The 25,500-nt window shown below is 49.7% G+C and overlaps 13 protein-coding genes across 13 annotated transcripts; 8 read left to right on the forward strand and 5 right to left on the reverse strand.

Moving 5' to 3' along the window:
- Positions 1–60: 60 nt before the first annotated feature.
- On the forward strand, positions 61–1,146 carry FPRO_02002 (uncharacterized protein; the record flags this gene model as incomplete). The annotated part of the gene is made up of 3 exons (XM_031224569.1): positions 61–96; positions 158–571; positions 622–1,146. The coding sequence occupies 3 exons, from the start codon at positions 61–63 to the stop codon at positions 1,144–1,146; spliced, it is 975 nt and encodes a 324-aa protein (XP_031074471.1).
- Positions 1,147–1,453: 307 nt separating this feature from the next.
- On the reverse strand, positions 1,454–2,977 carry FPRO_02001 (uncharacterized protein; the record flags this gene model as incomplete). Its single annotated transcript, XM_031224680.1, has 3 exons — positions 1,454–1,585; positions 1,638–1,904; positions 1,958–2,977. The coding sequence occupies 3 exons, from the start codon at positions 2,975–2,977 to the stop codon at positions 1,454–1,456; spliced, it is 1,419 nt and encodes a 472-aa protein (XP_031074472.1).
- Positions 2,978–3,842: 865 nt separating this feature from the next.
- FPRO_02000 (uncharacterized protein) lies at positions 3,843–5,412 on the reverse strand (the record flags this gene model as incomplete). Its single annotated transcript, XM_031224791.1, has 7 exons — positions 3,843–3,909; positions 3,958–4,058; positions 4,123–4,361; positions 4,408–4,463; positions 4,512–4,818; positions 4,864–5,221; positions 5,290–5,412. 7 exons carry the CDS (start codon positions 5,410–5,412, stop codon positions 3,843–3,845), a joined length of 1,251 nt encoding a protein of 416 aa, XP_031074473.1.
- Positions 5,413–5,763: 351 nt separating this feature from the next.
- Positions 5,764–6,534, forward strand: FPRO_01999 (uncharacterized protein; the record flags this gene model as incomplete). Its single annotated transcript, XM_031224902.1, has 1 exon — positions 5,764–6,534. The coding sequence occupies one exon, from the start codon at positions 5,764–5,766 to the stop codon at positions 6,532–6,534; it is 771 nt and encodes a 256-aa protein (XP_031074474.1).
- A 429-nt stretch (positions 6,535–6,963) lies between these two features.
- Positions 6,964–8,529, reverse strand: FPRO_01998 (uncharacterized protein; the record flags this gene model as incomplete). Its single annotated transcript, XM_031225013.1, has 1 exon — positions 6,964–8,529. The coding sequence occupies one exon, from the start codon at positions 8,527–8,529 to the stop codon at positions 6,964–6,966; it is 1,566 nt and encodes a 521-aa protein (XP_031074475.1).
- A 530-nt stretch (positions 8,530–9,059) lies between these two features.
- Positions 9,060–10,994, forward strand: FPRO_01997 (uncharacterized protein; the record flags this gene model as incomplete). Its single annotated transcript, XM_031225125.1, has 6 exons — positions 9,060–9,298; positions 9,347–9,439; positions 9,496–9,703; positions 9,755–10,730; positions 10,778–10,842; positions 10,902–10,994. The coding sequence occupies 6 exons, from the start codon at positions 9,060–9,062 to the stop codon at positions 10,992–10,994; spliced, it is 1,674 nt and encodes a 557-aa protein (XP_031074476.1).
- Positions 10,995–11,331: 337 nt separating this feature from the next.
- FPRO_01996 (putative hydroxyquinol-1,2-dioxygenase) lies at positions 11,332–12,367 on the reverse strand (the record flags this gene model as incomplete). The annotated part of the gene is made up of 2 exons (XM_031225236.1): positions 11,332–11,599; positions 11,649–12,367. The coding sequence occupies 2 exons, from the start codon at positions 12,365–12,367 to the stop codon at positions 11,332–11,334; spliced, it is 987 nt and encodes a 328-aa protein (XP_031074477.1).
- A 326-nt stretch (positions 12,368–12,693) lies between these two features.
- FPRO_01995 (putative alcohol dehydrogenase, class IV) lies at positions 12,694–13,773 on the forward strand (the record flags this gene model as incomplete). The annotated part of the gene is made up of 1 exon (XM_031225284.1): positions 12,694–13,773. The coding sequence occupies one exon, from the start codon at positions 12,694–12,696 to the stop codon at positions 13,771–13,773; it is 1,080 nt and encodes a 359-aa protein (XP_031074478.1).
- A 386-nt stretch (positions 13,774–14,159) lies between these two features.
- FPRO_01994 (uncharacterized protein) lies at positions 14,160–15,934 on the reverse strand (the record flags this gene model as incomplete). The annotated part of the gene is made up of 5 exons (XM_031225295.1): positions 14,160–14,386; positions 14,444–14,652; positions 14,722–15,063; positions 15,115–15,651; positions 15,711–15,934. The coding sequence occupies 5 exons, from the start codon at positions 15,932–15,934 to the stop codon at positions 14,160–14,162; spliced, it is 1,539 nt and encodes a 512-aa protein (XP_031074479.1).
- Positions 15,935–16,519: 585 nt separating this feature from the next.
- Positions 16,520–18,088, forward strand: FPRO_01993 (putative NAD-dependent aldehyde dehydrogenases; the record flags this gene model as incomplete). Its single annotated transcript, XM_031225306.1, has 3 exons — positions 16,520–16,989; positions 17,056–17,449; positions 17,501–18,088. The coding sequence occupies 3 exons, from the start codon at positions 16,520–16,522 to the stop codon at positions 18,086–18,088; spliced, it is 1,452 nt and encodes a 483-aa protein (XP_031074480.1).
- Positions 18,089–18,621: 533 nt separating this feature from the next.
- On the forward strand, positions 18,622–21,245 carry FPRO_01992 (uncharacterized protein; the record flags this gene model as incomplete). The annotated part of the gene is made up of 8 exons (XM_031225317.1): positions 18,622–18,769; positions 18,827–19,621; positions 19,675–19,775; positions 19,822–19,971; positions 20,028–20,110; positions 20,161–20,849; positions 20,903–21,097; positions 21,151–21,245. 8 exons carry the CDS (start codon positions 18,622–18,624, stop codon positions 21,243–21,245), a joined length of 2,256 nt encoding a protein of 751 aa, XP_031074481.1.
- Positions 21,246–21,718: 473 nt separating this feature from the next.
- Positions 21,719–22,750, forward strand: FPRO_01991 (uncharacterized protein; the record flags this gene model as incomplete). Its single annotated transcript, XM_031225328.1, has 3 exons — positions 21,719–21,821; positions 21,877–22,163; positions 22,220–22,750. The coding sequence occupies 3 exons, from the start codon at positions 21,719–21,721 to the stop codon at positions 22,748–22,750; spliced, it is 921 nt and encodes a 306-aa protein (XP_031074482.1).
- Positions 22,751–23,198: 448 nt separating this feature from the next.
- Positions 23,199–25,275, forward strand: FPRO_01990 (uncharacterized protein; the record flags this gene model as incomplete). Its single annotated transcript, XM_031225339.1, has 2 exons — positions 23,199–25,062; positions 25,154–25,275. The coding sequence occupies 2 exons, from the start codon at positions 23,199–23,201 to the stop codon at positions 25,273–25,275; spliced, it is 1,986 nt and encodes a 661-aa protein (XP_031074483.1).
- Positions 25,276–25,500: the final 225 nt, after the last annotated feature.

Here is a 25,500-nt window from a genome sequence, read left to right on the forward strand (position 1 = left end):
ACTCATCCGGTGCCAAAGTCTAGGCGTAGTATTTTACCTTGTCTCTGTTACGCAACATCCATGTCTTCTCCAGTTAAGAACGTCGCACTGATTGGTGTACGTATAGCCTACCGGTGCACCCAATTAGAATGGATACACGATACTAAGCAATTCACAGGCCAGTGGTAACCTTGGAGTTGTCATCCAGGACCATTTCCTCGCCCAAAAATCACCTCTCCGCCTTTCCGTTTTGACGCGGGAAAAGTCTGGTGCCAAGTTCCAAAAGGGCTTGAATGTCATCTCGACGGACTACAGCCCCGAGTCCCTCGAACGAGGGTTGAGAGGACAGGATGTAGTCATCATGCTCCTCCCTCCAGAGTCCACTGTTGACCATGAGACTGTCATAGACGCGGCAGTCAAGGCAGGCGTCAAGCACTTCTTCCCCTCCGAGTACGGTGTTAGAACATATCACCCAGCTTTTGCCCAAGGCGTTTTGCTCGCGACGAAGAAGCGTTCTATCGTGAAGCATCTGGAGAAGACTCAGGATATCATGAGCTGGACTGGTATCATGTGCAATCCCTGGGTTGACTTTGTGAGTCCCCTAAGACGAGTATTAAGCGCAAAACTGATTGAAAGTTTTAGTGTGTCATTGATGGACTTCTGGGCTTTGACATGAAGGAGCGAAAAGCCCGCATCTACAATGGCGGCGATGTCCCATTTTCCACGGGTCTCCGTGACTTGGCTGCCCAGGCTCTCTACGCGCTCATCACCAACGCAGAGAGACTCGAGGAAGCAAAGAATCAGTACATCCACGTTGCTTCTTACACCGTGACTCAGAACGAAATACTCGACGTCGTAAAAAAGTTGACTGGCCAGGAATGGCAGGTCGAGAACGTCACCTCCGAGGGAGTCCTGCCAGAAGCCCTAGAGGACATTAAGAGAGGATTGAACTGGGGCTTAGGCCACCAAGTCCAAGCTATTCTGTTTAGCTACGATTCTGACGGCCATTGTATCGGTGATTTTCGCCCGTTGGGGATCTGGAATGAGAAACTGGGTCTGCCAAAGAGTACCCTGGAGCAAGACTTGAAGGGCCCTCTTGCGGGTGATTGGAAGGGGATTGTTCACTGGCAGCCAGATGAGCTTCCTAACTATGAGCTCAAAAAGTAACGCGGTCGCTTGACGCGACTGTATGCTCTCAGCCGACATGAAGCTGTACATTGGTTTTTTCCTTGAAAGGCACTTTTTGTATGCACAGGTCTTGTCATAGTATGCAACATGCTGATTTCCGATCGCCGCTTAGCAATGGGTGGTGGTACCTAAGACGTTACTCTCATCAATCGTGACACTGGATTTAGCATTATTATCGAAGGCTCTCAATCTACTTTCACGATGTGTATCCATCCTAGTGCAACTTTGAGAGACGTTTCAGACCGTCTTTCTACATCTATTAATACTCCTAATCTAGTTATAGAACCTATAGCCTGCTTTCCAGGCCTTTATTGCCATCCAAGACACTGCTGAACCCCCGATGGCCAGTGAACGTCTCGGAAGGATCCCACTTATTTCTGATCTCAAGCCACTTCTTCAAGGCAGAGTCCGTCATGACCTGTATACTATTTAGTTTTGAGCCTGATCCTACAGATGGTTATATGACTCACCCTTGGCTTTCTGTGCTTCACGTTGAAATCGGCTACATACACGCCACATGACACTTGGTCGGCCTTGGTATATGCATCGAGCAGCCACTTGTCCACTGCTGCGTCATGCTTAGGATCCTTCCAGCAGCACATTGTAGACACGTAAGCCTTCTGGGGTAGGCTCAGAGCCTGGTCAGCCTCATCGGGGTAATAGTCCATAGGACAAAAGGTGCCTGACGAGAGACGAGAGGGCAGGTCGTACAGAGCCGGCGTAATGGCGTCAATAAGCTGGATGGTCAGCGATTAGCATGACACCAAAGATCAACCTCAGAAGAGCCTACCTCGTCATCCGAAGCCTTGGGGTCAACTAGGATGCTATCCACGTTCCACCTCTCGCCGTTGCCCTGAGGCTGGAAGCTTTCCTGAAGGGCCCAGAGCTCGTCCCAGGTTCTCTCCACCAGTGGAACCGTTGTAACGATATACTTTTTGAAGTCCTCGGGGAACGTCTCTAATGGACTCGCCAATACCGCAGCCTCATCCAAAGAGTCGGCAAAGATGGTCAGGTTAATGGCAAAGAAGATGCGCTTGGCGGCGGATTCGTGACCTCCATTGGGATCATCCTTGTCGGCGAAGAATGTGCAGTAAAAGAGGTCGACACCATATTTGGGCACCTTCCTGGACATCTCAAGCGTCCACTTTAGCAAGGGCTTGAAAATATCAGTCGAATCGACGATGACGGTCTTGTCAAAGAGTTTTCTTGTCGGGATCGTCTTGACCCAGATCCTCGTCACTACTCCAAAGAAACCTTGTCCACTACCTGGAGCCGCCCAGAACAGGTCCGAATTCTGAGTCTTATTGGCGGTAACGGTCTCGCCCTCAGAAGTCACGACTTCTAGCTGGGTGACCCAGGTAGGAGCTGTGTATCCCCAGCCGCGCATGAAGCAGCCCTGGCCACCAGCAAGTAGGAAACCACCAACTGCGACGGATCGTGAGTGGCCAGAGGGGAAGAATCGGCCGCGAGCTTCGAGGAACGTGGTCACATCCTCGACTCTATGACCGGGACTGACAGTGGCGATGTTTGTTGCGGCATCGTATCCAATATCTTTATTCAAATTGCGCGTGTCGATGAGAAGGCCGCCTTCCAGAAGCGCATTGCAGAAGAACAGGTGGCCACCTGAACGGACACCGACCTTCCAGCCATTTTCTCGGGCCCGCTTGACGGCGGCCACAACTTCGGCTGTGGTTGATGGGATGGCTATCTCAGTTGGATGGATATCGGGAACTCTGCCGTTGAAGAACTTCAGGCGTGTTTGTTCGTAGCCCTCAGATTTCTGAGACAGGATCTTTGGAAGTGAAGCCATGATGAGGATGAATGCGAGGGTTGGTCAAAGTTCTGATAGAGAAGAAGTGAGAGATCTGGCTCAAGCTTCAAAGAGCTAAACTATTTAACAGCCGATGCGATGGATGATTCTGGTGCATTGTCTTCATTGTGTGCAACGCAAACGTAGTAGAAAACCCACCAAGTAGCCACTTATGAATTGAGTGGGTTCAGGAGCTGGTAATGCCCACCCAGCCCCGCCTTAAGTTTTATTTCGTCAAGGTCTCGAGATCATGACATGTCTTGGCAGCCTTAGATGATAGAGCCAGCAGTTATGGATGTAGTCAGAAGATACAGTAGACGGTGCAACGTGATGCAAAAAAACGGCGGGTCATTGCATTAAGTACAACGTCAATATAATGGTCAGCCAGAGAGTGGATCAGGCTGATCCGAAAGAATAATTTGGTGCCTCGATCAATGCTATTCAGTGCAAAAATTACATCAGATTGTTAGATCAAACTATCAATCGATACACCCTAGTTTCAATACTTCTTGAAACAGAATACCCTGCTTATAAAGCCGCCGCACAGGTTCTAGCATCAAGACCAGTCGTTTTACAACCTTAGATTTATTTAGACACTTGATGACATCAGAGATGTTCGTCATACTGTTGAGGTAACTATTTTAGTGCAATTTATTACGTCTAACTCGGCAATGTTCATATCTAGCTTCCTGGCAACTATGTTCCTCTTAATCCAAGACCCCGGCTGCAGCCAGGTTCCGTCCGTGATGCTTTCCAACGTCACAAACTTGACTGGGTTTCATTGCCTTCGATTGGTGCTGTGGCATCTACGCCAATCCTTTCCAACTGGTTGCCCGGTGATATTAGCTCAAGTAGAAAGAGGCATCTATGAACGACTGACCTCAGCGACAACATCATATCCATAGACAAAGTCTTGTGCGCCTGGGTCGATCCTGAAATAACAGTCAGTGCCATTACTTTAGGTAACGGGGGGCACCTACCAGTAAAATGGGTAGCCTGGCTGCTGATCGTAGAGTTGTGATTCTGCCAGACGGTCCCTAGCTTCTTGCTCAGGACCATCGGGCAAGTGATTGATGTGTCTCTATAATAAAAGTCAATCATCCATGTTTCTCAGTATTTATTGGTTATACGTCTCATAACCTTACCTGCTTCACGCTCCATTTCTGCAACGCGCTGCTCCGGGGAATTCTCAGGTTCTCATACGTCTTCAGAGCTTGAGGGAGCTGCTCTCTTCTGTCCACTTTGGAGAGGATAATACCCAACGCAGCACCGTCTTCGATAGCAGAACCAGCTCCCTGTGCCATGTACGGCAGCATGGGATGGCATGAGTCACCCAAGAATGCGACGGTGGCCTCCTCGTTATACCAGCGCTCCAGCTCGTCCACTATGACGTGTCAGGCGACGAAAAGGGTACTTGGCGTTGAGCTTACGATGCATGAGCTTCCATTTATCAATCTTGTCCACTTGAGAGAGAAACTTTTGCAATCTAGAAGGATCAGTTGGCGTCTGTCGTGGGTGACGCTAGGCGACTTACAGCGGATCCCACTTGTCAAAGATCTCCCTCATTTCGGAGAGATCACCAGGCATCTTGGCCACATTGTCTGGCAGATTATCTGGGACCAAGAGAACAATATTTGCCATCGTGTTGTTCTTAAGTGGGTAGTAAATCGCATGGCATTCTGGGCCAGCCCATAAGCAGACACGCGGCTTGTCAATGAATTCTCGTAGCTCAGGATCTTGAATGTCTTCCTTCTTGAGAATAATTCGATACGCAAGATCTCCTGTGGCTATCGGCTGACTAGGCCTACCGAGAATCTTGGACCGAGTCTTTGACCAAAGTCCTATCGCACATTAGAGAATGCAGTGCTGGGTTGGGAGAGGCTCACCATCTGCAGCTATCACCAGATCCCCGGTGATCTTATCACCCTTGTCTGTAGTCAGCTGAGGAACGGCGGGATCTACATCAGTCACTATTGTACCAAACTCGAAGCGGATACCGAGGCTCTTGGCCCGTTCAAACATGGCAAGCTGGAGATCTGCTCGGTGCATATCCCAATAGGGTGACTTGTACTTGTTGAGCATTTCAGCAGCAAAGTTCTGTCGGTGGCCAAGGATCTTGCGGCCGTCAAAGCGACGGACGAGGAATTCCTCGGGACTGCTAGCCAGAGGCTCGAGGCTGGTTTTCAATCCCCACCTTAGCAGCAGCCGGGTCGCATTGGGTGTAAGTTGGAGACCTGCGCCGATCTAAGTAGTTCAAGGAGTCAGCTTTCACTGCATTTAATTGCAAAGAGTTACTTCAAAGACAATTTTACCTCGGCTAGTACAGGAGCTGATTCCACAACCAAAACGCTGTGAGCCGGCGACTCTTGCTTGATGGAAAGGGCGGCGGCCAGCCCACCGAGCCCGGCTCCGATGACAACAATGTTAAGAGGCATGATGACTTTCGGGTTGGCCAATTTCTGTAGAGCTATCATACCGATGTGAAATCCCTCTTTCGACTCTCCATAGCCTTATAAATGGCCGTAGAACTTGGTTCTACTCCTAGACTCCCCACCCGGGTGGGTGCTGCTTTACGACAGTGAAGCTATCCACCATCCAAGCACTAATCTCACAGTTCATCAGATACAATACCCTGTTATCCACTCTATCTGTCCCCATTGATAACAAACGCATTTATGATATATAGATAGCCTCCCAGTGTATCTAACCCGGATCACAAATTCATCAATCTAATTCTCCAACTTTCACCATCTTTTTTCCAGGACTTCTCTCCAAAAGCTTTCAACATGTCATCATTAGCTGGTAAGGTGGCTCTCATCAGTGGTTCATCGGCGGGACTCGGAGCGGCCATTGCTCGTGAGCTGTCCAGCCGCGGAGCTTCCGTGGTCATCAATTACCCGAACCAAAGCGAAAAGGCAAACGCGGACAAGGTTCTCAAGAGCCTTAACGGGCCCGGAAAAGCCGTAGAGGCAGACCTGTCAACACCGGAAGGTCCGCAGGTGCTAGCCGATGCGGCCGCAGAAGCCTTCGGCAAAATCGACGTCCTTGTCAACAGCGCTGGCATCAATCGCCCCACGTTTCTCGACGATCCCGACGATGAGAAGGTTGAAAAGACGTGGCATGATATTATTAACCTTAATGCCAGAGGTGTCTTCTTCCTCACCCGCGCCGTGCTCAAGTATTTGTCGCGGGATAACTCCCGTATCATCAACATCGGCAGCTCTGTGTCGCGTACTCCAGGGCCTGAGTCTAGCATCTACGCGGGTACCAAAGGACTTGTCGAGGTCTATACTCAGTGCTGGGCCACTGAGCTGCCCCGGAAATACGGTTGCACCGTCAATGCTGTTGCGCCTGGGCCTGTTGGAACTGACGCCTTCAACGCTGCACCCAGCTTTGTGAGAGAGGCACTGCAGCCCATGATAGATGCGACTCCTGTCGCTCCACGTGTCGGAACACCTGAGGAGGTAGCATGGTCGGTTGCGATGCTGGCTGAGGAAAGGTCGAGCTGGATCAACGGGGCTTATATTCCCATCAACGGAGGATCCAGTATATTTTAGATTGGCATGCACAGCTAGATTGACCATGTCGAACCTAACTGGGACTCTGAACACATTTCATCCTTCAAGGAAGTCTTCACGTGGTTCTTTGATTGTGATTGCTTTGTAGCTGGAGTCCAGTTCTCATAAGTCAATAAGATCATTTCCGGCTTCAGAGCACAGGTAAATAGCCATTGGCCAGCACGCATAAAAAATTCTGTTTCAAAGCTCTAACAATAAATCATTACCAAGCTGCCTTCTATCAGAGAAGAAGGTGCCATATAGAGTGTATCCAGACGGTGGAGTGCTCTGGCTGTCTACTCAATTGCCTAGTTATAAACCGCTACGCTAATGCCCGTCAGCGACTTAAAAAGCGACATGCAAAAAGTGAGACGTAAGATAGCTCAGCAAAAATCAATTTAAATAAGATTACAACACATCATCACCACCTTACTTTCCATTCACGGTTCCATTCGCCCTTCGAGCCTCGCTCGCCTCCCTGGCTGCATCAACATCTTTACCATCAACCCAACTACCATGAAGTCCGTCCATCAACTTGAACGGCAACTTGATCTCAGCCAGAGGGCCCCGTGTGATGTCCGAAGCCTCAAAGAGCAGCAGGACATTGCGCCCTTCGCGATAGCGATCAGCCACGACAAGAATATAGCCATCCTCGTCGTCAGCACCCTCATGTCTTGGAACGAAGACGGGCTCTTGGAACGTGGTGTCATCACCGTGGCGGTAAGACTGCATGTCTCCCGTTTCAAAGTTGTAGCAGACTAGCGTGTTGAAGCCAACATTGCCCTGGGCAGTCTCGTGGTCATTGAGCTTGACCTCGTGCGTAGGATCGACCTTGAGTATCCAAACACGCGAGTATTTCTTGCCCAGAAGGCGATCGTCTATGCGACCGAACTCGTTGACTCCAGTGACAAGAATGGATTCCGGATGGACCATCTCATCAGTACTGCCGTTAGGGTCAAATCGGTAGCGAGTGATAGGTGCCGTGACTTTCCTGGGATCGGTGAAGAACCTCTCACCCTTGGTGTTGGGGAAGAAGGGAAAGTGAACGTCAGTCCAGACATTAGCATCTAGAACCAGCTTTCCATCCTCCTCATAGGCGTTGATAGTATGAGAGTAGCAGCCCTGGGGTGTCTTGAACCACTTCGCATCCTCGGGCTTGGCGCCGCGACGAGGAATAACGCCCAGCAGCTGGTAGTCCAGCGTCTCATCCCAGTAGAAATGGTCGCCCCCGGCCTTCATCTGCTCCAGGCTGGCCTTGAGGCCATTGACGGGAAACACGACCCAGTTGTCGGTGGCCCAGAAGTCATGGATCATGCATGGCCAAGGGGCCTTGAACCAGACCTCCTCTGAGAGCTTGCCGTGCTTGTTGACGGTGAAGGAGCAGATGTCAGGTGACGCGTCGCCAGCGGCCTCATAAGAGTAAGAGACCAACTCTCCCGTAGCTGAGTCTGCCTTGGGATGCGCTGTATGCGTGGGAGCGCGGAATGTGCCGTGGTAGTCAATGTAGCCCAAGGTCTCAAGAGTAATGGGGTCAAGCTCCATGGGAGGTGCGTCCTCCTTGAGGGCCATCAACTTGTTATCGTGAAATACAACATGGGTGTTGGCCGTAGTACCCTTGAGGACATTCTGAACGCGAGGATCGTCAGTGTACTTGTTGCGATATCTGCCAAAGAGGGCACGTCTGGCTTCACGCTCGGCGATTAGCTTAGGAGTGCGCACATAGCGCTGCTTGAAGTCAACGTGACCATCCTTGATGTAGAATGAGCTAACGTTGCCATCGCCGTTCAGCGGGATCTCAGTTTCTGCAAAGATGGGTGGGAATGCATGGTCAGGCTGGACGCGGTAGAAGGCGCCGTGGATGGTGCTGGGGATTTGGCCTATGACTTCAAGCTCGTAGGCATCTGCTTCAAAGCGCAGATGGTCTTCGTTCCATTTGCTCATAGCATAGTGCTTTGGGAAGCGGGTGCCTGGAACTCCTGGGACTACATGTGCCATGATGGGCGAGCTGGGGCCTGGTAGTCTGTAGAGGCGCGTTTATGGGGATGTATAGATTGTATAGGCACTGCAAGCGCCAAAGTCGTCCTGATATTTGTGCTTTTGGGTTTCTCTTCTCAGTAAAACCTTGAACCTTTTTATGGTTATCTGGTATAATTATTGACTTTCTATCTGTCTGAGCATAAGGTTCAGAATCCCAGCTGCCATCCGATCGTCCCGTAGCAGGTGGTGCCTCTGCCTCCACCCAAGCAATGAAACATTGGAGTGGGTAATAAAGTCTCGTCCCCACCAATGTCTTCCGATGGGCCGATGCATGCGATTCAGCAGATGTAGACCACTAAGTGTACCACCTGGGAGGGCACTAATTTCAGTTTTTAGAGCTCGGTTTGGGGCGGGGTGAGCGCTCACAAAAAGCCTCTGTGAATCTCGTGAGGACCTGCAAGGATAAGTGACTTTCAAGAATTCAAAGTCTAGCTTTGCATGATTTCAGTTTTACCGATCTATCCTAATCCTTAACCAGCTCGCCCGAAATGATCCAGTGGTACGCATCTTCAGAGCTGCAGTCGCATCATGACAATGCGTTCCGTTCTCGGTTGGCTGGAACAAGATGCCTTCCCCCGGGTCACGATGAAGCCAGTTTCCAGCGTGTCGTGAATGAGTTTCGAGCGATCATAGGAGACGAGAACGTCGTAATTGACGAAGGGCTGGCCAACTTCCGCGACCCATATCCCTTATTCGAAGAGGGATTTGAGGCGTCTGCTGGACTCTGGTAAGACCTTTGATTTGTACTATTGCGACCTTGCTCATACGACTGCAGTCCGTCGACTGTTGAAGAGATTCAGGCGATTCTCAAGATAGCCAACCAACACCACGTTCCTTTGTGGACATGCTCACAAGGAAAGAACTTCGGGTATGGCTGAGGCAAATTCCGTCATGTCAGCGACGATTCAGCTAATTCGGTAATAGATATGGCGGCCCTGCCCCTCGAGTCTCAGGATCTATGGTGCTTTCTCTCCATCGGATGAACCGTATTTTGGAAGTGAATGAGAAACTTTCCTACATTGTAGTTGAGCCCGGTGTCACTTTCTTTGACGTCTTCAACTACATTGCGGAGAACAAGCTTGATCTCTGGGTGTCTGTCCCGGCTTTGGGATGGGGAAGCGTCGTTGGGAACGTACGTCATCTTAGTGTCTCCATCGCAGCAGCTTTACTGACGGGTCGTTAGACTCTGGACCGTGGCCACGGTTACACTATCTCTGGTGACCGTCAGCACTTCATTGGCAGTCTAGAGGTTCTTTTGGCCTCGGGAGAAATCCTCCGGACAGGACAATGGGCCGTGCCTAATTCCCCTAGCGCACATGCTTGTCCCAATAGCTTCGGCCCTCAAATTGATGGCCTCTTTCTGCAGAGCAATCTGGGCATCGTGACCAAGATGGCTGTGGCTCTCGACGTGGCGCCTCCGTCTTTCATGGATGTCAAAGTTCATTGTCCCGAGGTTGAAGACATCGCGCCCCTCATTGACACCCTCCAGCAGCTGAACCGTGAGGGCATCACCCAAAGCCACCACATGATCACCAACATCAATCATTTTGCCTCGCACGATGCCCCCAAGCACCAGCAGCAGAGCGTGCCAGGGCCTCTAACACCTGAGAGTATAGCTGCGTTGAAGAAAAAGTACAATACCGGGTACTGGCGATGCTCGGTGTCTTTCTATGGGCCTAGACAAATGGTTATGGCCCGTTGGAGTAGATTGCAAGAGGTCGTCGCCCAAAGAGTTCCCAACGCTTGGGTTGAGAACACGCTCTTCGAGGGCAAGGATGGCAAGCCGGTAGACAACATCCAGATTGGAACGCTCGCTGCGGGTATTCCCTCAATGGGCGCCGTCAAGCTCGCAGAGTATAATCTTCCAGCGGATGGTACAGGGGCGGGAGCTCATATCGACACTACACTCATCCTTCCTTGCGAGGGTGATACAGTCCTGAAATGGTTCCGCAAGGCAAGGGCTATTATGGAGGAGCAAGGAGTTGATCCTTTTATAGGCTGTCACGTCTTCTCAAAGTATATCCTGTTTGTTCAGGAATATGTCTTTGACAAGTCTAACAAAAACGCACGTGAAGGTGGGCGAAAGGTAGTCAAAGCCTTGCTTGCTGAGGCAGAATTGAATGGGTTCGCCAACTATAGATCTCATGTTCAGCACATGGGTGAGTACGGTTCCCAGACTCCGCATACATGTCACTAACAATTCCAGATGCTGTTCAAAATTTGTATTCGTACAACGGCCACATTTATAGGAGATTCGTCGAGACTCTAAAGGTACGTTGGCGGCCAATCATCCATCAACCGGGTTACAGATTCTAACCTTCCACTGCCAGGCTGCCGTAGACCCCAATGGAATCCTGTCGCCCGGCAAGCAGGGAATATGGCCTCTCAAGAACTTGGTTCATTTACCATCTCGTGGGGGCTAAGTTGAGTCGATTGCTTAGAATAGAGATATCACATAAAAGACTTAATCCTGCACATATGATGTAAATACAACAATGAAGTAAACTATCTCAACACCACGATGTGTCTTATAAAGTTTTCGAGTAATTGTGAAAGCTAAATCATCTACCAGATGTGTTGATTTCAGAGGTCAGACACAGTCAAAATGCTGATATTCTCATCTATATGAGTCACCTTGATGTATGGCATTTGCAGAACCTTTTACGCTGAGTGATGATACTATAACGTATGGGGTCTACATAGAGGCATGACTGTTGTGAATAAATGTTTTTTATCGCGTTCTGAATCTATGTCAATAGCTCAATCGGTGATTGTGCCATCAACTACTTTTACATTATTACCAAGCTTAACAGCCGACTTTACTGCCTCTTCATGCCGTAACGCCCCAACCTCGGCATCTGACACAAGTGAGAAGTCATATCTAAGCAGTTTTGTGGTTCCTGGTACTCCATATCTCTCTGAGAATCCCGAGACTTCCGAAACAGGTCTCAGATCCACAATGAGAGACTCTTTGACACCAAAGACAGCATCGGAAGTCTCATACGGGTCACCACGAACATAGAGCGCCCTTCCCAGGTCAGCATGATAGTCTCAATTGGTTCATTAGTGTAGCTTACGTTATTAAAGGATCATATCCAGCCTTGTTGAATTTGAAGTGCATATGGCTTGGGCGGTAAATATGTCGATTCAAGGCCTTCAAAAGATCTCCGACAGGCCCGTCGCCGGGTATTGGGTAAGGCACGGGGACAATAGCTTTGAAGCTGAAGTTTCCTTCACTGTCGCTGTGTAGTATAGCTCTGTTATCGAAGCCTTCCCGATCTGCATACTGCACATCATAGAAGCCCCTGGAGTCGGTCTCCCAGACATCGACCTCGACGTCTTCTAGCGGGTTGCCTTGAGAGTCTCGCACTGTACACACCACCAAGAGTGGTTCACCTTCTGGATCATGAGAAATGGTATCACCAGAAGCCACATTCTCGGCGCCGTGGGCATGGAAGGGACCGAGGACAGTCCCCTCAGTAGATGTAGGTGGCTTGGGGTGATCAATTGAATCGACCAGAAGTGACAGTCCGAGGACGTCTGACAGAAGAATGAATTCTTGTCTGGTGTCGCTGCAAATCTTTCCAGTTCTGGTGAGGAACTGAACAGCTGTCTCCCATTCTGCCGTGCTCAGACGAGTCTCACGCGCAAAGTCATGGAGATGGTGAACTAGCCTCTCAAAAATAAAACGTGTTCGTGGATCTGGGCAATTGGAGTTGATCGCCACGACATTTTCAGTAATGTTATCAGTTGTGAGATCTTTGAGAAGGGGAATGCCTAGCTGAATGTGTGCCATGGTGAACAGAGGTGCTATGACGAATGCTGAGTATGATTAAGGCTGAACTGTACAAGGACCGTGTGTCTGTTAATCATTGCATGTTTCAGATTTGGCGGCACGGTCACGGCTTTCTTTTGAGGCCGTTCCCACCGAGACGTACCGTGAAGTGCCGACGGCGGTGGGGCCGGTGGGTACGGAAAAGCCGGGTGGCTCGAAGTTCGGTGGCTAGGTGCGTCTCGCCGATCGGGAACCGGAGCTCAGATGAGGCAAAGAAATTTACTTTGATAGTATATTATGAGATCGTTCTCAAGTCCTATTTCCAAAATGAGACACGGATATCCAAGATGGAGCCCTTTGTGTTCAGCCCTCTTCCCCACAAGATCATCTTTGGACAAGGTTCAATCCGTCAACTTCCGCAATGCCTGCAACAACTTGGCTTCCGACGGGCCCTCGTCCTATCAACTCCCTACCAAATTGACCAAGCAAAGCAAATCATTGATATTCTTGAGTCGTACGTGGAAGCCAGTTGGATCTTCTCTGAGGCTACCATGCACACTCCCTTGAATATTACGGAGAAGGCTCTCGCATTTTGCCAACAGAACAGCCCCGACGTCCTGGTTTCTATCGGAGGCGGTAGCACCACGGGACTTGGCAAGGCCATCAGCTTTCGCACAGGGATATACCACATCTCTATTCCTACAACATACGCTGGTAGTGAGGTGACACCAATTCTCGGAGAAACCGTCGATGGCATCAAAACGACCAAGACGCAGATTGAAATCTTGCCGAAAACCGTTATATACGATGTCGATTTGACTCTCACGCTTCCTCTTCCCATGTCGCTCACCAGCATCATCAATGCGATCGCCCATGGTGTCGAGGCTCTCTACGCCCCCAACACGAACCCTATCGTCAGTCTAATGGCCGCTGAAGGTGTACGGTCTCTCGCAAACGGATCATACGAGCTACTCGACGATCCCGATTCCATTGTCGCTCGATCGACTTGCCAATATGGAGCTTGGCTCTGCGGAACATGCTTAGGCAGTGTTGGCATGTCTCTGCATCACAAGCTATGCCATACATTAGGTGGCTCTTTCAACTTGCCCCATGCCGAGACACACACGATTATTCTCCCGCACGCCTTGGCGTACAATGCTCCCAGGGTTCCCCAGGCGATGAAGGTTCTGGCTGGGGTGCTTCCGGACAGCCAAGGGGATGCTCTACGGGGCCTGAACACGTTACTTAACAAGCTTGGTGTTCCACGAAGCTTAAAGTCCATTGGATTTAAGGAGGAAGATATTGACAAGGCGGCTGATATTGCCGTCAGTAAGTCTTATGCCAACCCAAGGGAAATTGATAGAGATCTCATCAGAGAGGTCATTCGGAGAGCATGGGCTGGTGAGGATGCGAAGGCAGATTTGTAACGCAGACCTGACAAGAGCTAATAGGATATAATGGTCTTCTCAAGCCTCTTTTTCTACTCATGTATTAATTATGTCTATGTGATGTTCCTATCCCTTGTATACGACGGTATAATTACATGGTATTTGATAATAGACCGATGTTCATTCTGTTGAACTAACCGCCTGTCGGCAGCGCAGCAAGCGTTGACTTTCACGCACTTTCTGACCTTTCTGCATGCTTGACGAAGATGTAATCGAAAGTAAGAACCGACATTCAGCAAATTCTCTGTGTTGTGCAAAGTTGAATGACATGAAATACGTCTAATTCTCAGTCGTCTATCTGCATAAGGCTGTCTTCACCCCTGCCGACTCAGTCCCAAGACTCAATAGCTATGGCGATTCGCTACTCAAAAGTTCGCTGCCTCTGCGCATTCTGCCTTGATCAATGCCGCATGAGCTTGACTTCTAACGCTGATCCTGACCTCGTAAGGCTTCTCTATCCCGATCTCGAACGGCTTTCCAACTGGAATCGGATGGCCTGGAACTTCATGGAAGTCAAAACAGTACAGTACGCGCGCGATCAACAGGTGGAGACTGTTACTAGCAATTACCCATCCGGGACATACTCGGCGACCTAGTTGGTTAACCTCTTAGTCGGGTGATGTTTGAATGCATGCGTAGCTTAACTCACCTGCTCCAAATGCTAGATGTCCCTTGATGGGCTTGTCAAGGTCCTCGTTCAAAAATCTCTCCGGCCAGAAGGTCTCCGGATTTTCGTACTCGGAGTTATCCATGTGAACGCCCCAGCTGTTCCAGATCACGTTAGTCCCCGCTGGAATGTTGTAACCTTCAAAGGAGTCATCCTCAATCAAGGAATGGGCGATTTCTGGCAACGAAATGCTAACTACTTGTCAGTCTATCACACAAGAACGACGCAGAACTGCGCTGTGATGTTTTCTCTTTACTTACTTCCATCGAAGAACTTCTTTGCCAATAGCCTTGATGTAGGGCAAACTTGCAATATCGCTCGCGACCGGAAGTCTCTGCGCATCTGCACCACAAACATTGTCCAAGTCCTGACGTGCACGCTGTACAAAGTTTGGAAACAATGCTGCACCAGCTACGAGCTGGTTCAAAGCCACGCGTGTGGTATCGGATCCTGCCTCGATAAGAGATCCGGCGAGGAAAACTGTTGACTCATAGTCAAGCACCTTGTCTCTTCCAAGCCTTTTAAACTCGGAGACGAAACACGTTACAGTCTTTCCTTGCTGTTCCCTAGCGGCAAGAGTCTCAAATTCTTCAGAAAAGTTCCTGCATTGAAGTCAGTGGCGGCCAGATATCACGAATGTGGAGGGAATATACTTCTTGGATTGTTCAAAGACACTGTCGCCCCACCATCTCCATGGTTGAATGACTTTTGGGAGGGGGATGTACGCCAAGAAAGGAAATGAATCGATCAAGCTGGAGCCAGGCTCAAACATTTTCATGATCTCGTTGTTGGTCTCGATGATTCTGTCAACGTTGGCGTCTCCCATTTTTGTCCTTCTCCCAAACACCATGCTCATGATGAGAGAGCTGGCATATCGAGCATTTGCTTGGTTCCACAGATCAGGTTCCGTGAGGTAGTCGTACAGCAGTGTTCGTGACTCGACATCCTGGAGGGGAGCGAAGACGTTGCGGTTTCCAGGGCCGATGATCTCGTGTATGAGCTTGCGCTCCCACTTCCAGAGGTTACCGTACGGCATAAATACGACGCGTTTTCCACCCGAGGCAACGTCTCCAGGCATGGGCAGATTCTGCCGTGAGATGTAGCGTGCCCCGCGCTTGTCGAGCAGCTCATTGGCGATGCGCTGCGAGTTCATGAATATCCAATAATTGGAGCCCACCTTCAGAGTGAACCTGTTGGATTAGATTTTTTAAGTGCTTGGTCTTAGTGCAACTCTATTTCTGACACGTACATTTCGCCATATTTCCTGGCCAGTTTATGGAGGTACAGACGTCGCCCGGCTGTATCAGTTGGAATCTGCAGCATGTTCCCAAACAGAGGTACGCCGGGCACGAGGTTAGGAAATTTGTACTTTCGATGGAACCTGAGCCAGAGCACAGTACGAAATAGGATCCATAACAGTACCAGAGCGATAGCCAACGGTATCACTTGAATATGTCTCCCGGCCACTTTCATGACGGTATTGACTGGTAGTGATGGACTTTGGAAATTTACAGTCGGTGGTTCCAATTCTTACAGCGGATTACCAAGCGAATATCTTCCTCGAGGAAACGAAATTAAATATAGACAACTTATAACGACAATAACGGAACCACCAGGCAACGCATTTCCAGCTTCTCATCACCCACCTACTGCGAAAGAGTTTGGTGGGCAAACGCCCCACCACTCACCTCCCCACCCTATACTATCCCCGATTACACAGCATTTGGGTGGCATAGCGCTCAGCAGAGGTTAACCAGTATCCGGAGAAAGCATGGATCTATTCTTGCGCCATCAGCTAACCGCTCAAGTATTGTGTTAACTCACTATCTGGACATGGGCTCGGATTTACCATCTTTTTGTGCATAAGCCTTGGTGGAGCAAAGGCAGTGTTTAGCACGCGTTTTCAACGTGCTCAACACTTGTGGCCATACATCCGGTCTCAGCGAGCTTAGATGCAAGAGTATTTAAATACCAGAAAGGCTAGCTATAATACACCTAGACCAACACTCAACTCCAAAGAATTTCCTTTTGGCTACTCTTATCTATCTATTGATAACAATGAGCTCAGGTGACAAAACAAAGGGTTGGTCAACCATACCATTTATTATCAATGGAAAAGATGTTACCTCCAAAGCATCATTTTCTGTAAATAACCCTGCCAGCTCTGAAAAGCTCTGGAGTGGTTCATCTGCTTCAATCAGCGATGCAACTGGGGCCGTCGAGGCAGCTCAAGCGGCTTTCGCGTTGTGGTCTCAGACAAAGCCGAGTTTCAGGAGAGACATTCTGTTCCGGGCTGCAGATCTCTTCATTAGCAGAAAAGAGGAATTGTTCGCCTATCAAGCCCAGGAGACGGGTGCGGGGCGGCAATTTATGGAGATCAACATCCAGGCTACGGCGCAGATACTGAGAGATATCGGAGGGAGAATTGAGACGGCAGTTGAAGGCTCGGTCCCTGCGACGGCCGAGCAGGGGTCTCATGCCATCATAGTCAAAGAACCGTACGGCGTCGTTCTCGCAATTGCACCGTGGTATGTAATGAAAACAAGTCGCATTCGGACCGAGAACTGACGATCTTGTCTTTCCTTCCACCGCAGGAATGCCCCATACGTGCTCGGAGCACGATCAGTTGCGTTTGCCCTCGCAACGGGAAACACAACAGTTCTCAAGGGTTCCGAACTGAGCCCGCGTGTGTTCTGGGCAATCGGCGATGTTTTTCGACAGGCTGGCCTGCCGGACGGTTGCCTCAACGTAATTTATCACCGAACGGCAGATGCCGCTGCCGTGACAGACGCGTTAATTGCGCATCCAGCGATCAAGAAGATCAACTTTACTGGCAGCACTCTCGTCGGAAGCATCATCGCCAGTTTGGCGGGGAAGCACGTCAAGCCGCTTTTACTTGAGCTTGGCGGGAAAGCGAGTGCAATTGTCCTCAAGGACGCCGACGTGAAAAAGGCCGCGACAAGTTGCGCCGTGGGCGCGTTCATCCACGTGAGTTTGGCCGTGAAGCATTTGTGATCAATTGATACTCATCATATCTAGGGCGGTCAGGTGTGCATGTCGACGGAGCGCATTCTCGTGCACAGATCGATCAGTGACGAGTTCAGCGCGGCACTCAAAGAGGCGACGCAGGGGCTCTTCGGGCCCGAGAAACCGCCGTTCGTGCTAGTAAATTCAGCGGCGGTACAGAAAAACAGGGGTCTCATCGCCGACGCGGTGGCCAAGGGCGCGACGACCCTCCTGGGCGACGCCGATGCTGCAGAGGACCAACCCACCAAGATGAGACCCGTCATCGTCTCCAACGTGTCCAAAGAAATGAACATCTACCATACCGAGTCCTTCGGGCCTACCGTGTCCCTGCTGACCTTTGACACGGAGGAGGAAGCTCTCGCGGTCGCCAATGACACCGACTACGGGCTCTCGGGGGCTGTATTCTCCGAGGACCTGAAGGCCGCTATGAGGGTCGCTAGAAAGTACGAAACTGGAGCCGTCCACATCAACTCCATGACCGTGCACGACGAGGCGGCGCTGGTGCACGGCGGGGCTAAGAAGAGCGGCTACGGGAGGTTCAATGCTAGCCAAGGACTGGCTGAGTTTCTGAGGTACAAGACCATCACCTGGAGGGAGTAAAGTAGCGGAGGCGTCCAATGATGCGAGCCCTGTTCATCAGCCGGTAAATAGCGTGCTCTTTTGTGCGCAGCCGTGAGTACCATAGAGTATAGACAAATCTGCCTACCCTGTTATAGGGTAAGCAAATACCGAGTAATGCCCGAAATCCTTTGAATGTGTCTTTGCAGGCAACATCTTGTGTTTTTAGCAGATTACAAGTGTTGGCAAGGATAGGTAGAGGCAGAAACGGCCGTGTAATGCTGCCGGGAGAATAAAGCTGGTCCCTGGAGACGTCACGTAGCAAACCATGCCAAATAAACCCTAGTAACGCGTTACGCATACAGACTGAATTCTCGCACCATCCTCTAGCTATACACGCTGCTCTTAACCATCCATACTAAACTAGTCTTAAGATCTTCCCCCGCAATCTTGTCCCCCACATTTTCGGGACTAGATTTGTCAACCCCAGGATCATTCTTCCGTCCAAACCCAACCTGGGGGCACTTGTAATTCCTTCATCTCCCTCATACCCACTCTCCATTAGCTCACTCGAAATGTCTTGTCAAACCAACACCTCCACGCAGCAGGTCACTGGTGAAAATGTCGACAAACCATCCAACCGACAAGGTTGCGGCTTCTCCTGCGATCAATGTCACGCCAGTTTTAATCGCCTAGCTCATCTACGACGCCACGAGCTTACGCGCAAGTCGATTCTTTTTGCTATGTCTCAGAGGACTATCCACCACTGACTATCTGCAGATGGAAGCGAGAAGCCGTACAACTGCATGTATTGCTCCCTAACATCTTCCAGAAAAGATGTCATCGTCCGGCATACCAGAAACTTCCATCACGGCCTTGGTAACAGAAAGTCTTCTGGCTTTCGCGGCAGGCGTCGCACCAATTCACACCCCGGAGCTTCTCGCCCAAGAGGCTCAAAGAACGCTTCTGCGCAAGCATCGCCTGCCCCGACAACGGCTCGAGGACAGCAAAATCGCCATTCAGAGGGACTTGACCATGTGATCGAGGAGCGCGATGAGTCGCCCACAAACAATCAAGTAGACGGTTCTCAGAGCAGCCAGGCCAATTCTCTGGACATTGCCATGCCCTCGCAGCCCGACATGTTCCCCCCCTATATTTCAGGGAGTCCCTTAGAATTCAATGCTTCGTTCATGGACCCCGAGCTCATCAACACAAACCTTTCGGCCATATTCGACCTCGACGCGCTCCTGGCTGATGCCCAAGGACTTTTTGGCCAAGTCTCAAACTGCAATCCCCCAGAAATACCGATCCTAGCCCTGGAACCGCCGATACCCAACAGGCCGGCCATTCTTGACCAGTCAGATAACCCTCCTAGCCCGCGCAATCTTGTGCCTAACGACGATAAATGTGAGAATGCTTGGGCCAACCTCACCAAATATCCGGTCCACATACTCGCTTCGCTTCGCTTTCCTTCAAAATATGCAGTGAGGCGTTTCGTCAAGGCTTTTTTTAAGCATATTTCTCCTCATATACCCATAATACACGAACCGACCTTTGACATCGCCACAACGCCATGTAACCAATATCCCATCTTGAGTGATGCAATAGAGGTACTAAAAGTGATACAGCTCCCCTCCTGCTTGCTCTAATGGCCTGCAGCGCTGTGTATCTTGGTGAACACTCCAGAGCTACATCAATGCATACCATTTCTGTACAGCTTGTCTTCGAGGTAGGACAGTCCTCCGAGCACTCAAATGATGATACCTAGTTAACAGAGGAACCAGCATGAACGGATGGTTGCTTTCAACAAGGCTGATCCCGAGACTCTGACGTGGATGCTGCAGACATATTTGCTCCTCGCCTATTTTGAGATTCACTGCGGCTCAGAGGGCAAAAGAGGCCATGCGTTCCCTCACTGCGTCAAGGTTAATCCTTACGACATGAGATTTCGTCTAGCTATGGCTAACTCTTACGTTTTCAGCTTGTACAAGAAGCACTCAGCGACCTGCAGACGAGCCCGCCCGCCACGTACAAAGATTGGGTACGCTGGGAGAGTCTAAACAGGTATTTACACTCACTACATATGCGCGTTATGACTGTTCACAGTATGCTAGGTGCATCTCATCTACGATTCTTATAGGTGGCACTGTCTGCTCCAAAGAACAAGAAGCGTGGATTCCAACCCCTATGGTCGAAGCCAGATTCGCTCTGCCGTCAAGCAACACAGAGTGGCTAAAAGAAGAGTCCAGCTGGGGCACGCCGACCGAAATTCTATACAGCAACGATGCACTGGATAGCATCATCGGCGGTCAAATACCATCCATGCCAGTAAGCGAATTTGGTCTCGTAACCATTGCAGCTGCTCTTCTCTACAGGATATGCTCATTTGAGCTACTAACAGGCTCACGCGACGGGGAACTCTACGCAGAATTCGGCAAGAAGATGGAGCAGTCGCTGAAGGTTCTCGATGCGATTCTCAAAGCTCGCATGGTCCAGTATGAAGGTGGACTAGCACCGAATCCCACTGTTCACTGCGCCAGATCATTACTAAACTCAGCTTTCTACCATCTTTACGCTAGTGTTCCGCTGTCTGTTATGAAGAAGATACTCTCGTCGCCCGCCAGCCTCGATGATCCAGAAATCAGGAACGTTTTAAACGTGGCCATCTCGCCTGAACTCTACCAGGCACTCCTGAATGCCGCGGATCAGCTACAATTCGACTGCCGGGTGGGTTTATCTTACATCAAAAAATTAGCACCCATAATATTCGGGCCTGAAAGTGCGGTCGGCGCCTTAGAGGGCTGTAAGTCTCCCATACCTTACTTGACCTCCGTTCGGCAGCTAACTTGTACGCAGGCCTCCTTCTGTGTTGGTACCTTCAATTCGCGCAACCTCGTATATCGGAGATCGGATCACGCGATATTCTCAATGCATCAATAAATGAGAGTTTTGCAGAAGTTGAGGACTTGCAACTGGAGGATCATGGCCTACAAGCAGTCTTACCGCTTGCCGTGTCAGCAGAGCTTCTCTCGGATGGCTCTGTGTGGAAATGTAAGCTTGAGCCCCTGTAGTCAGTGATTCTGAGAAGATGCTAATATCCGTAGGGCCTCCTTCCGTGTCGCAAAAGCTGAAGTTATTGATTAAGAAATTAGAGGATTCAGACAATACCATACATGTTGCAACGGCTAACCCACTATAGCGACAGTTCAGGAAACACAATGCTCCCGTAAACATAATTTTAATGTAATAAAAACCCTCGTCGCTGAATTGGCCGTCTTAAACTATTTCCAGTCATTCCATACATAGAGAACAGTGGTGGTCAAGAGGATGAAATTTAATCCAAGTGAAGTGGACGAAATATTTCGAAGACGTGAAGAAAGAAATACTCGATGTCTTATACATATTATGATATCCTTTCTCCCCAATTGTCATGCGCAAAACCGCTTCATTCATCGACTTTATCGTGACAAGTGGGCGAGTATGGGTGGGTAGCTTCTGGGTGGGACATTGGTGGCACACGGCCGAACGATTGACCTCCTTATATGCTACCTAGTTTTTATTCATTTATCTACGGCGGGCCACTAGCGGCTTTCCTTTGGGTGTAAAAAAACTTGATCTTAAGTAGTAGAAAAGGCGAGAGTTGATATGTACTGAAGTTTGAACACTAACAGAATGACAAGTCGCAAAGAATATATCTTCAAAGTCATTAATGACATCCCAATAGCCGCTGATGTATACTTTAGGAAGACCACGACCTCTTCGAAGCTTCCGATAGGTGCGCAAACTGCTCAACTTAGACTCTGCGAGGCATCTAACCGGACGAGCTACAGCATTGCATTTCCATGGCGGGAACTTTACGGTCGGCTCGAAACAAATGCTCTCACGGGACCAGTCCGAAAAGCTGTTGGACTTGGGCTTTGTGGTTGTATCTGCCAACTACCGGCTTGCTCCCACCGTTACGGTCTTTGAAGGAGCAGTCAAAGATGCACTGGACGCATATGAATGGTCACGGACCAAGTTACCTGGACTCCTCCTTGAAGATGCTCATATCAAAGCTGATGGATCTCGGATTGTGACCTTGGGTCATTCTTGCGGCGGCACCTTGGCCCTTCTGACCGTGCGTAGATACCTTGAACTCTCTTGTGTATCTGTTGCTGACACATGACAATCTAGGCCAGTTCACTAGCCCCGCCTCGCGCGATTCTCGACATCTACGGTATCAAGTACCTCGCGGATTCGGTATTCCATACACCTCTACCTGCACCTCCAGGCGCCGCTGAGATCGATCAAAACTTCGCAAGCCAGATCTGGAAGGATGACCAGCCTCCCACTTCAGCACCTCCTCCTGTTGGGCCGAAAGGGCCCAACCTGGGCAACTACCGTGTTGCCTGGATGTTTGATCAGCTTGCTAAGGGAACACAGTTGAAGAAGGTCGTGGGAGATGGCGACTACGGCCGTATAGATCCCGCTTCGCTGTTTTCCAAGGGAGAATTCCCTCCCACAGTCTTTATCCATGGCACTGAAGATAGGTTGGTGCCGGCGAGGCTATCACAGCGGGCACACGATAAGCTCAAGAGTAACGGTATCGAGACGGAATTGTTCCTGGTGGAAGGAGGACAGCACGGCTTTGATGACATCGGGAGGCCCGAGAATGCACTTGAACTTTTGGGAAAGGGTTTTGAGTTCCTCAAGGCCCATGTCTGATATGATACTGTATTAGAGGGAATAGGTTTCGAGAGGACAGATCTGAATAGGTACTCAATTACTTAAATTTGACTACATCTGCATTGTATAATCGTGCATGCATGTCTTACAGCAGCCTGGCCTGAGCTGACCTAATATATTTCCGTTTGAAATGCTGCTGGCTAGCGTAACACCCCACTACTGCCCATAATTGATTAAATTAATGACCTCGCGTGATATTTAGTGGTATGGGACAGCACTATCACGGTACTTTGTCTGCTGTACGGGGCAGGTGGATCGACTAACAACAATCTCAGTTACCCACCGTAAGTGGGAATTACAACTTATGTAGGGGGTATTTCAGCCGCCTGCAAGTGTCAAACCATCCATTACTTTTGACCTGTGGAACAAATACACATAAAACTTCAGAAGCTAGACCGTTCATCTCACCGCCGCCGTTACAATCACAATGGATTCACCCACCAAACCCAAACGCACAAGAGTCAACAAACACAAGCGCGTCTCAAGAGCCTGCAATTACTGCCGTGCTCGTAAGCACAGATGTGATGGCAGCCACCCAACCTGCTCGCGTTGCTCTGCCATCCACTACCCATGCAGCTACGGCCCCGACACCAAGAAGCGCAGACTGACGACTGGCTATGCGAGGGCTCTGGAACTACTATGGGCACTGGTCTTCACCGTCGTCCCGAATAGCAAGGCCGTGATCCAAGAGCTATTGCCAGATGTGCAGTTTGCGCTCGATTCGAAGTCCAGATTGCTGTTGAATACCAGGCTTGTCAAAGATTACGAAACCCTCAGACAGGCCTGGGACGGGAGTGACGTACAAGAAGAATTGGATCGGCTGTTGGCGAATATTCAGCAAGAGACGGACTCTGGTGCAAGTTCTGTGGCATCCATAAAGGGTGAAGTTTCAACCCCCGACCTCGCACCTTGCACCACCACATTTGAAGTTGTGAAGACCACAACGTCAAATAATGAAGCCCGACAAGTTTCAGATCACATGGATACTGACAGGTCCAATAAATATTCCTGTCATGACCCGTCCGTTGCCCCATCAGATCCATGGAACGACGTATCATCCCCCGTATCTGCTCAGGAGGTACAGCGTCTGATCGACATATACTTTGCCCATACCAATTGTTGGCTTCCTGTGGTCCAAAAGCACAAGATGCTAGAGCTACTGTATTCACCTTCCAGAGATGATTCAGCCGAAGAAGGAAACATGGCCACCCTATGGGCTGTGATTGCTTATGCTTCACTCCAATATACTCGCAACCCTACCGGAGCCTCTGATAGACGAGCCGATCTTCCTCCGCCTGACGTAATATATTCCAATGCAAGAAAACGAATACCGAACGAAGACTCGAGACGGCCAGGCTATGTTCAAGCGTTGCTTATACTGGCTCTTTTCAAGATGGATCAGGAGGATCTGGTGACTTCCTGGCACTTGATCGGCCAAGCGGTGAGGATCTGTCTTCATCTTGGTGCCGCCCCTTGCACCAGCAACGACCCCAATGCCGAAAATTTCGATGATGACGATCAGAAGCGGCTTCTCTTAAGTTGCTTTATACTTGATACTCTCGTATCATGTCGCTTGCGTAAGCCACCACATCTTAGGACAAGAGATTTATGTTTCTCCCCAAAGATCGCAGCAACAGGTCCGAGTGAATGGGAACCACAAAACATTATACCCACAGATTCTGGAAACACGAACAACATGCATCAGCCTTCGCGAGTATTAAGTATATTCAACTGCTACGTGGGCTTGATATGCATATTCAACGACGCCATGTCATATCAAAGATCGGCAAACAGACCTTGCCTTAAAGGCCTACTAGCATTGAATCGTTGGTATGATGGACTTCCAGAACATTGCCAAATTCCATCACTGAGTGGTAAGGTCCAGCCGGGATCGTCAGCTCACCTAACGCCGCAACTGTACAACCTTCATCTCGCTTTCGCAAGCATCGATATGCACCTCAGGTCGCATATTGCCACCACCAACGTGATATCGAGCACACAAACCACAGGTCTAACAGGCCTATCTATGGGATATCTCATGGCGTCTTTTGTAAAAGAGTTCGGTGTATCTAACATGCCCGCTATATTCAAGGTTTACCAAGACCTTGCACGCAGAAGAGTTTATAGGCCTGAGCGACAGGATCCCCCGGTTGGCTCGCTGATCTCGGTATTGAGTAGTGAGCCATCTCCTGATCTACTGCCAACACCTCCGGAGTTCACTGAATCCGTCTCCACAATTCCCAGTCGAGCAGATTTGCTTCACGTCACGGCACCGCTTTGCGAAACAGAGGGTAAGTCATTTCTAATGCCTGCACGGTCCTTGCTGACACTATAGAGAAATGAATTCTACTACTCAATCACATGGATTGACACCAGGCGCAGTTCCTGAATACGATATGGAAACTTTGAGCAAGATATTTGGTACTTCCGAGTTAAGTGAAGCAGGCTTTTCAATCGAGCAAGACATGGAGGGTTTAGACTACTTGAATGGTATGACATGGTAATACAAGGAAGATCTTTAGAGCCAGAGATCTGATATCACTACTTTGACTGGGTTTCCCTACTCTCATCGAGCTCTGAAGTGCTGTATTAATACTGGGTTGGCGCCAGTATAGATTTCCGTAATGTAGCAATTGACGGAATATGGCGATCCTTGGACATCCCATCCGCATTCATTGGCTCTTCCTAATCTAACTTTTGCCAGTATAGTTGAAGACTTTTCCAAGGTG

The sequence above is a fragment of the Fusarium proliferatum genome (genome assembly GCF_900067095.1).
Source record: "Fusarium proliferatum ET1 genome assembly, contig: FPRO_scaffold001, whole genome shotgun sequence".
Taxonomy (NCBI): domain Eukaryota; kingdom Fungi; phylum Ascomycota; class Sordariomycetes; order Hypocreales; family Nectriaceae; genus Fusarium; species Fusarium proliferatum.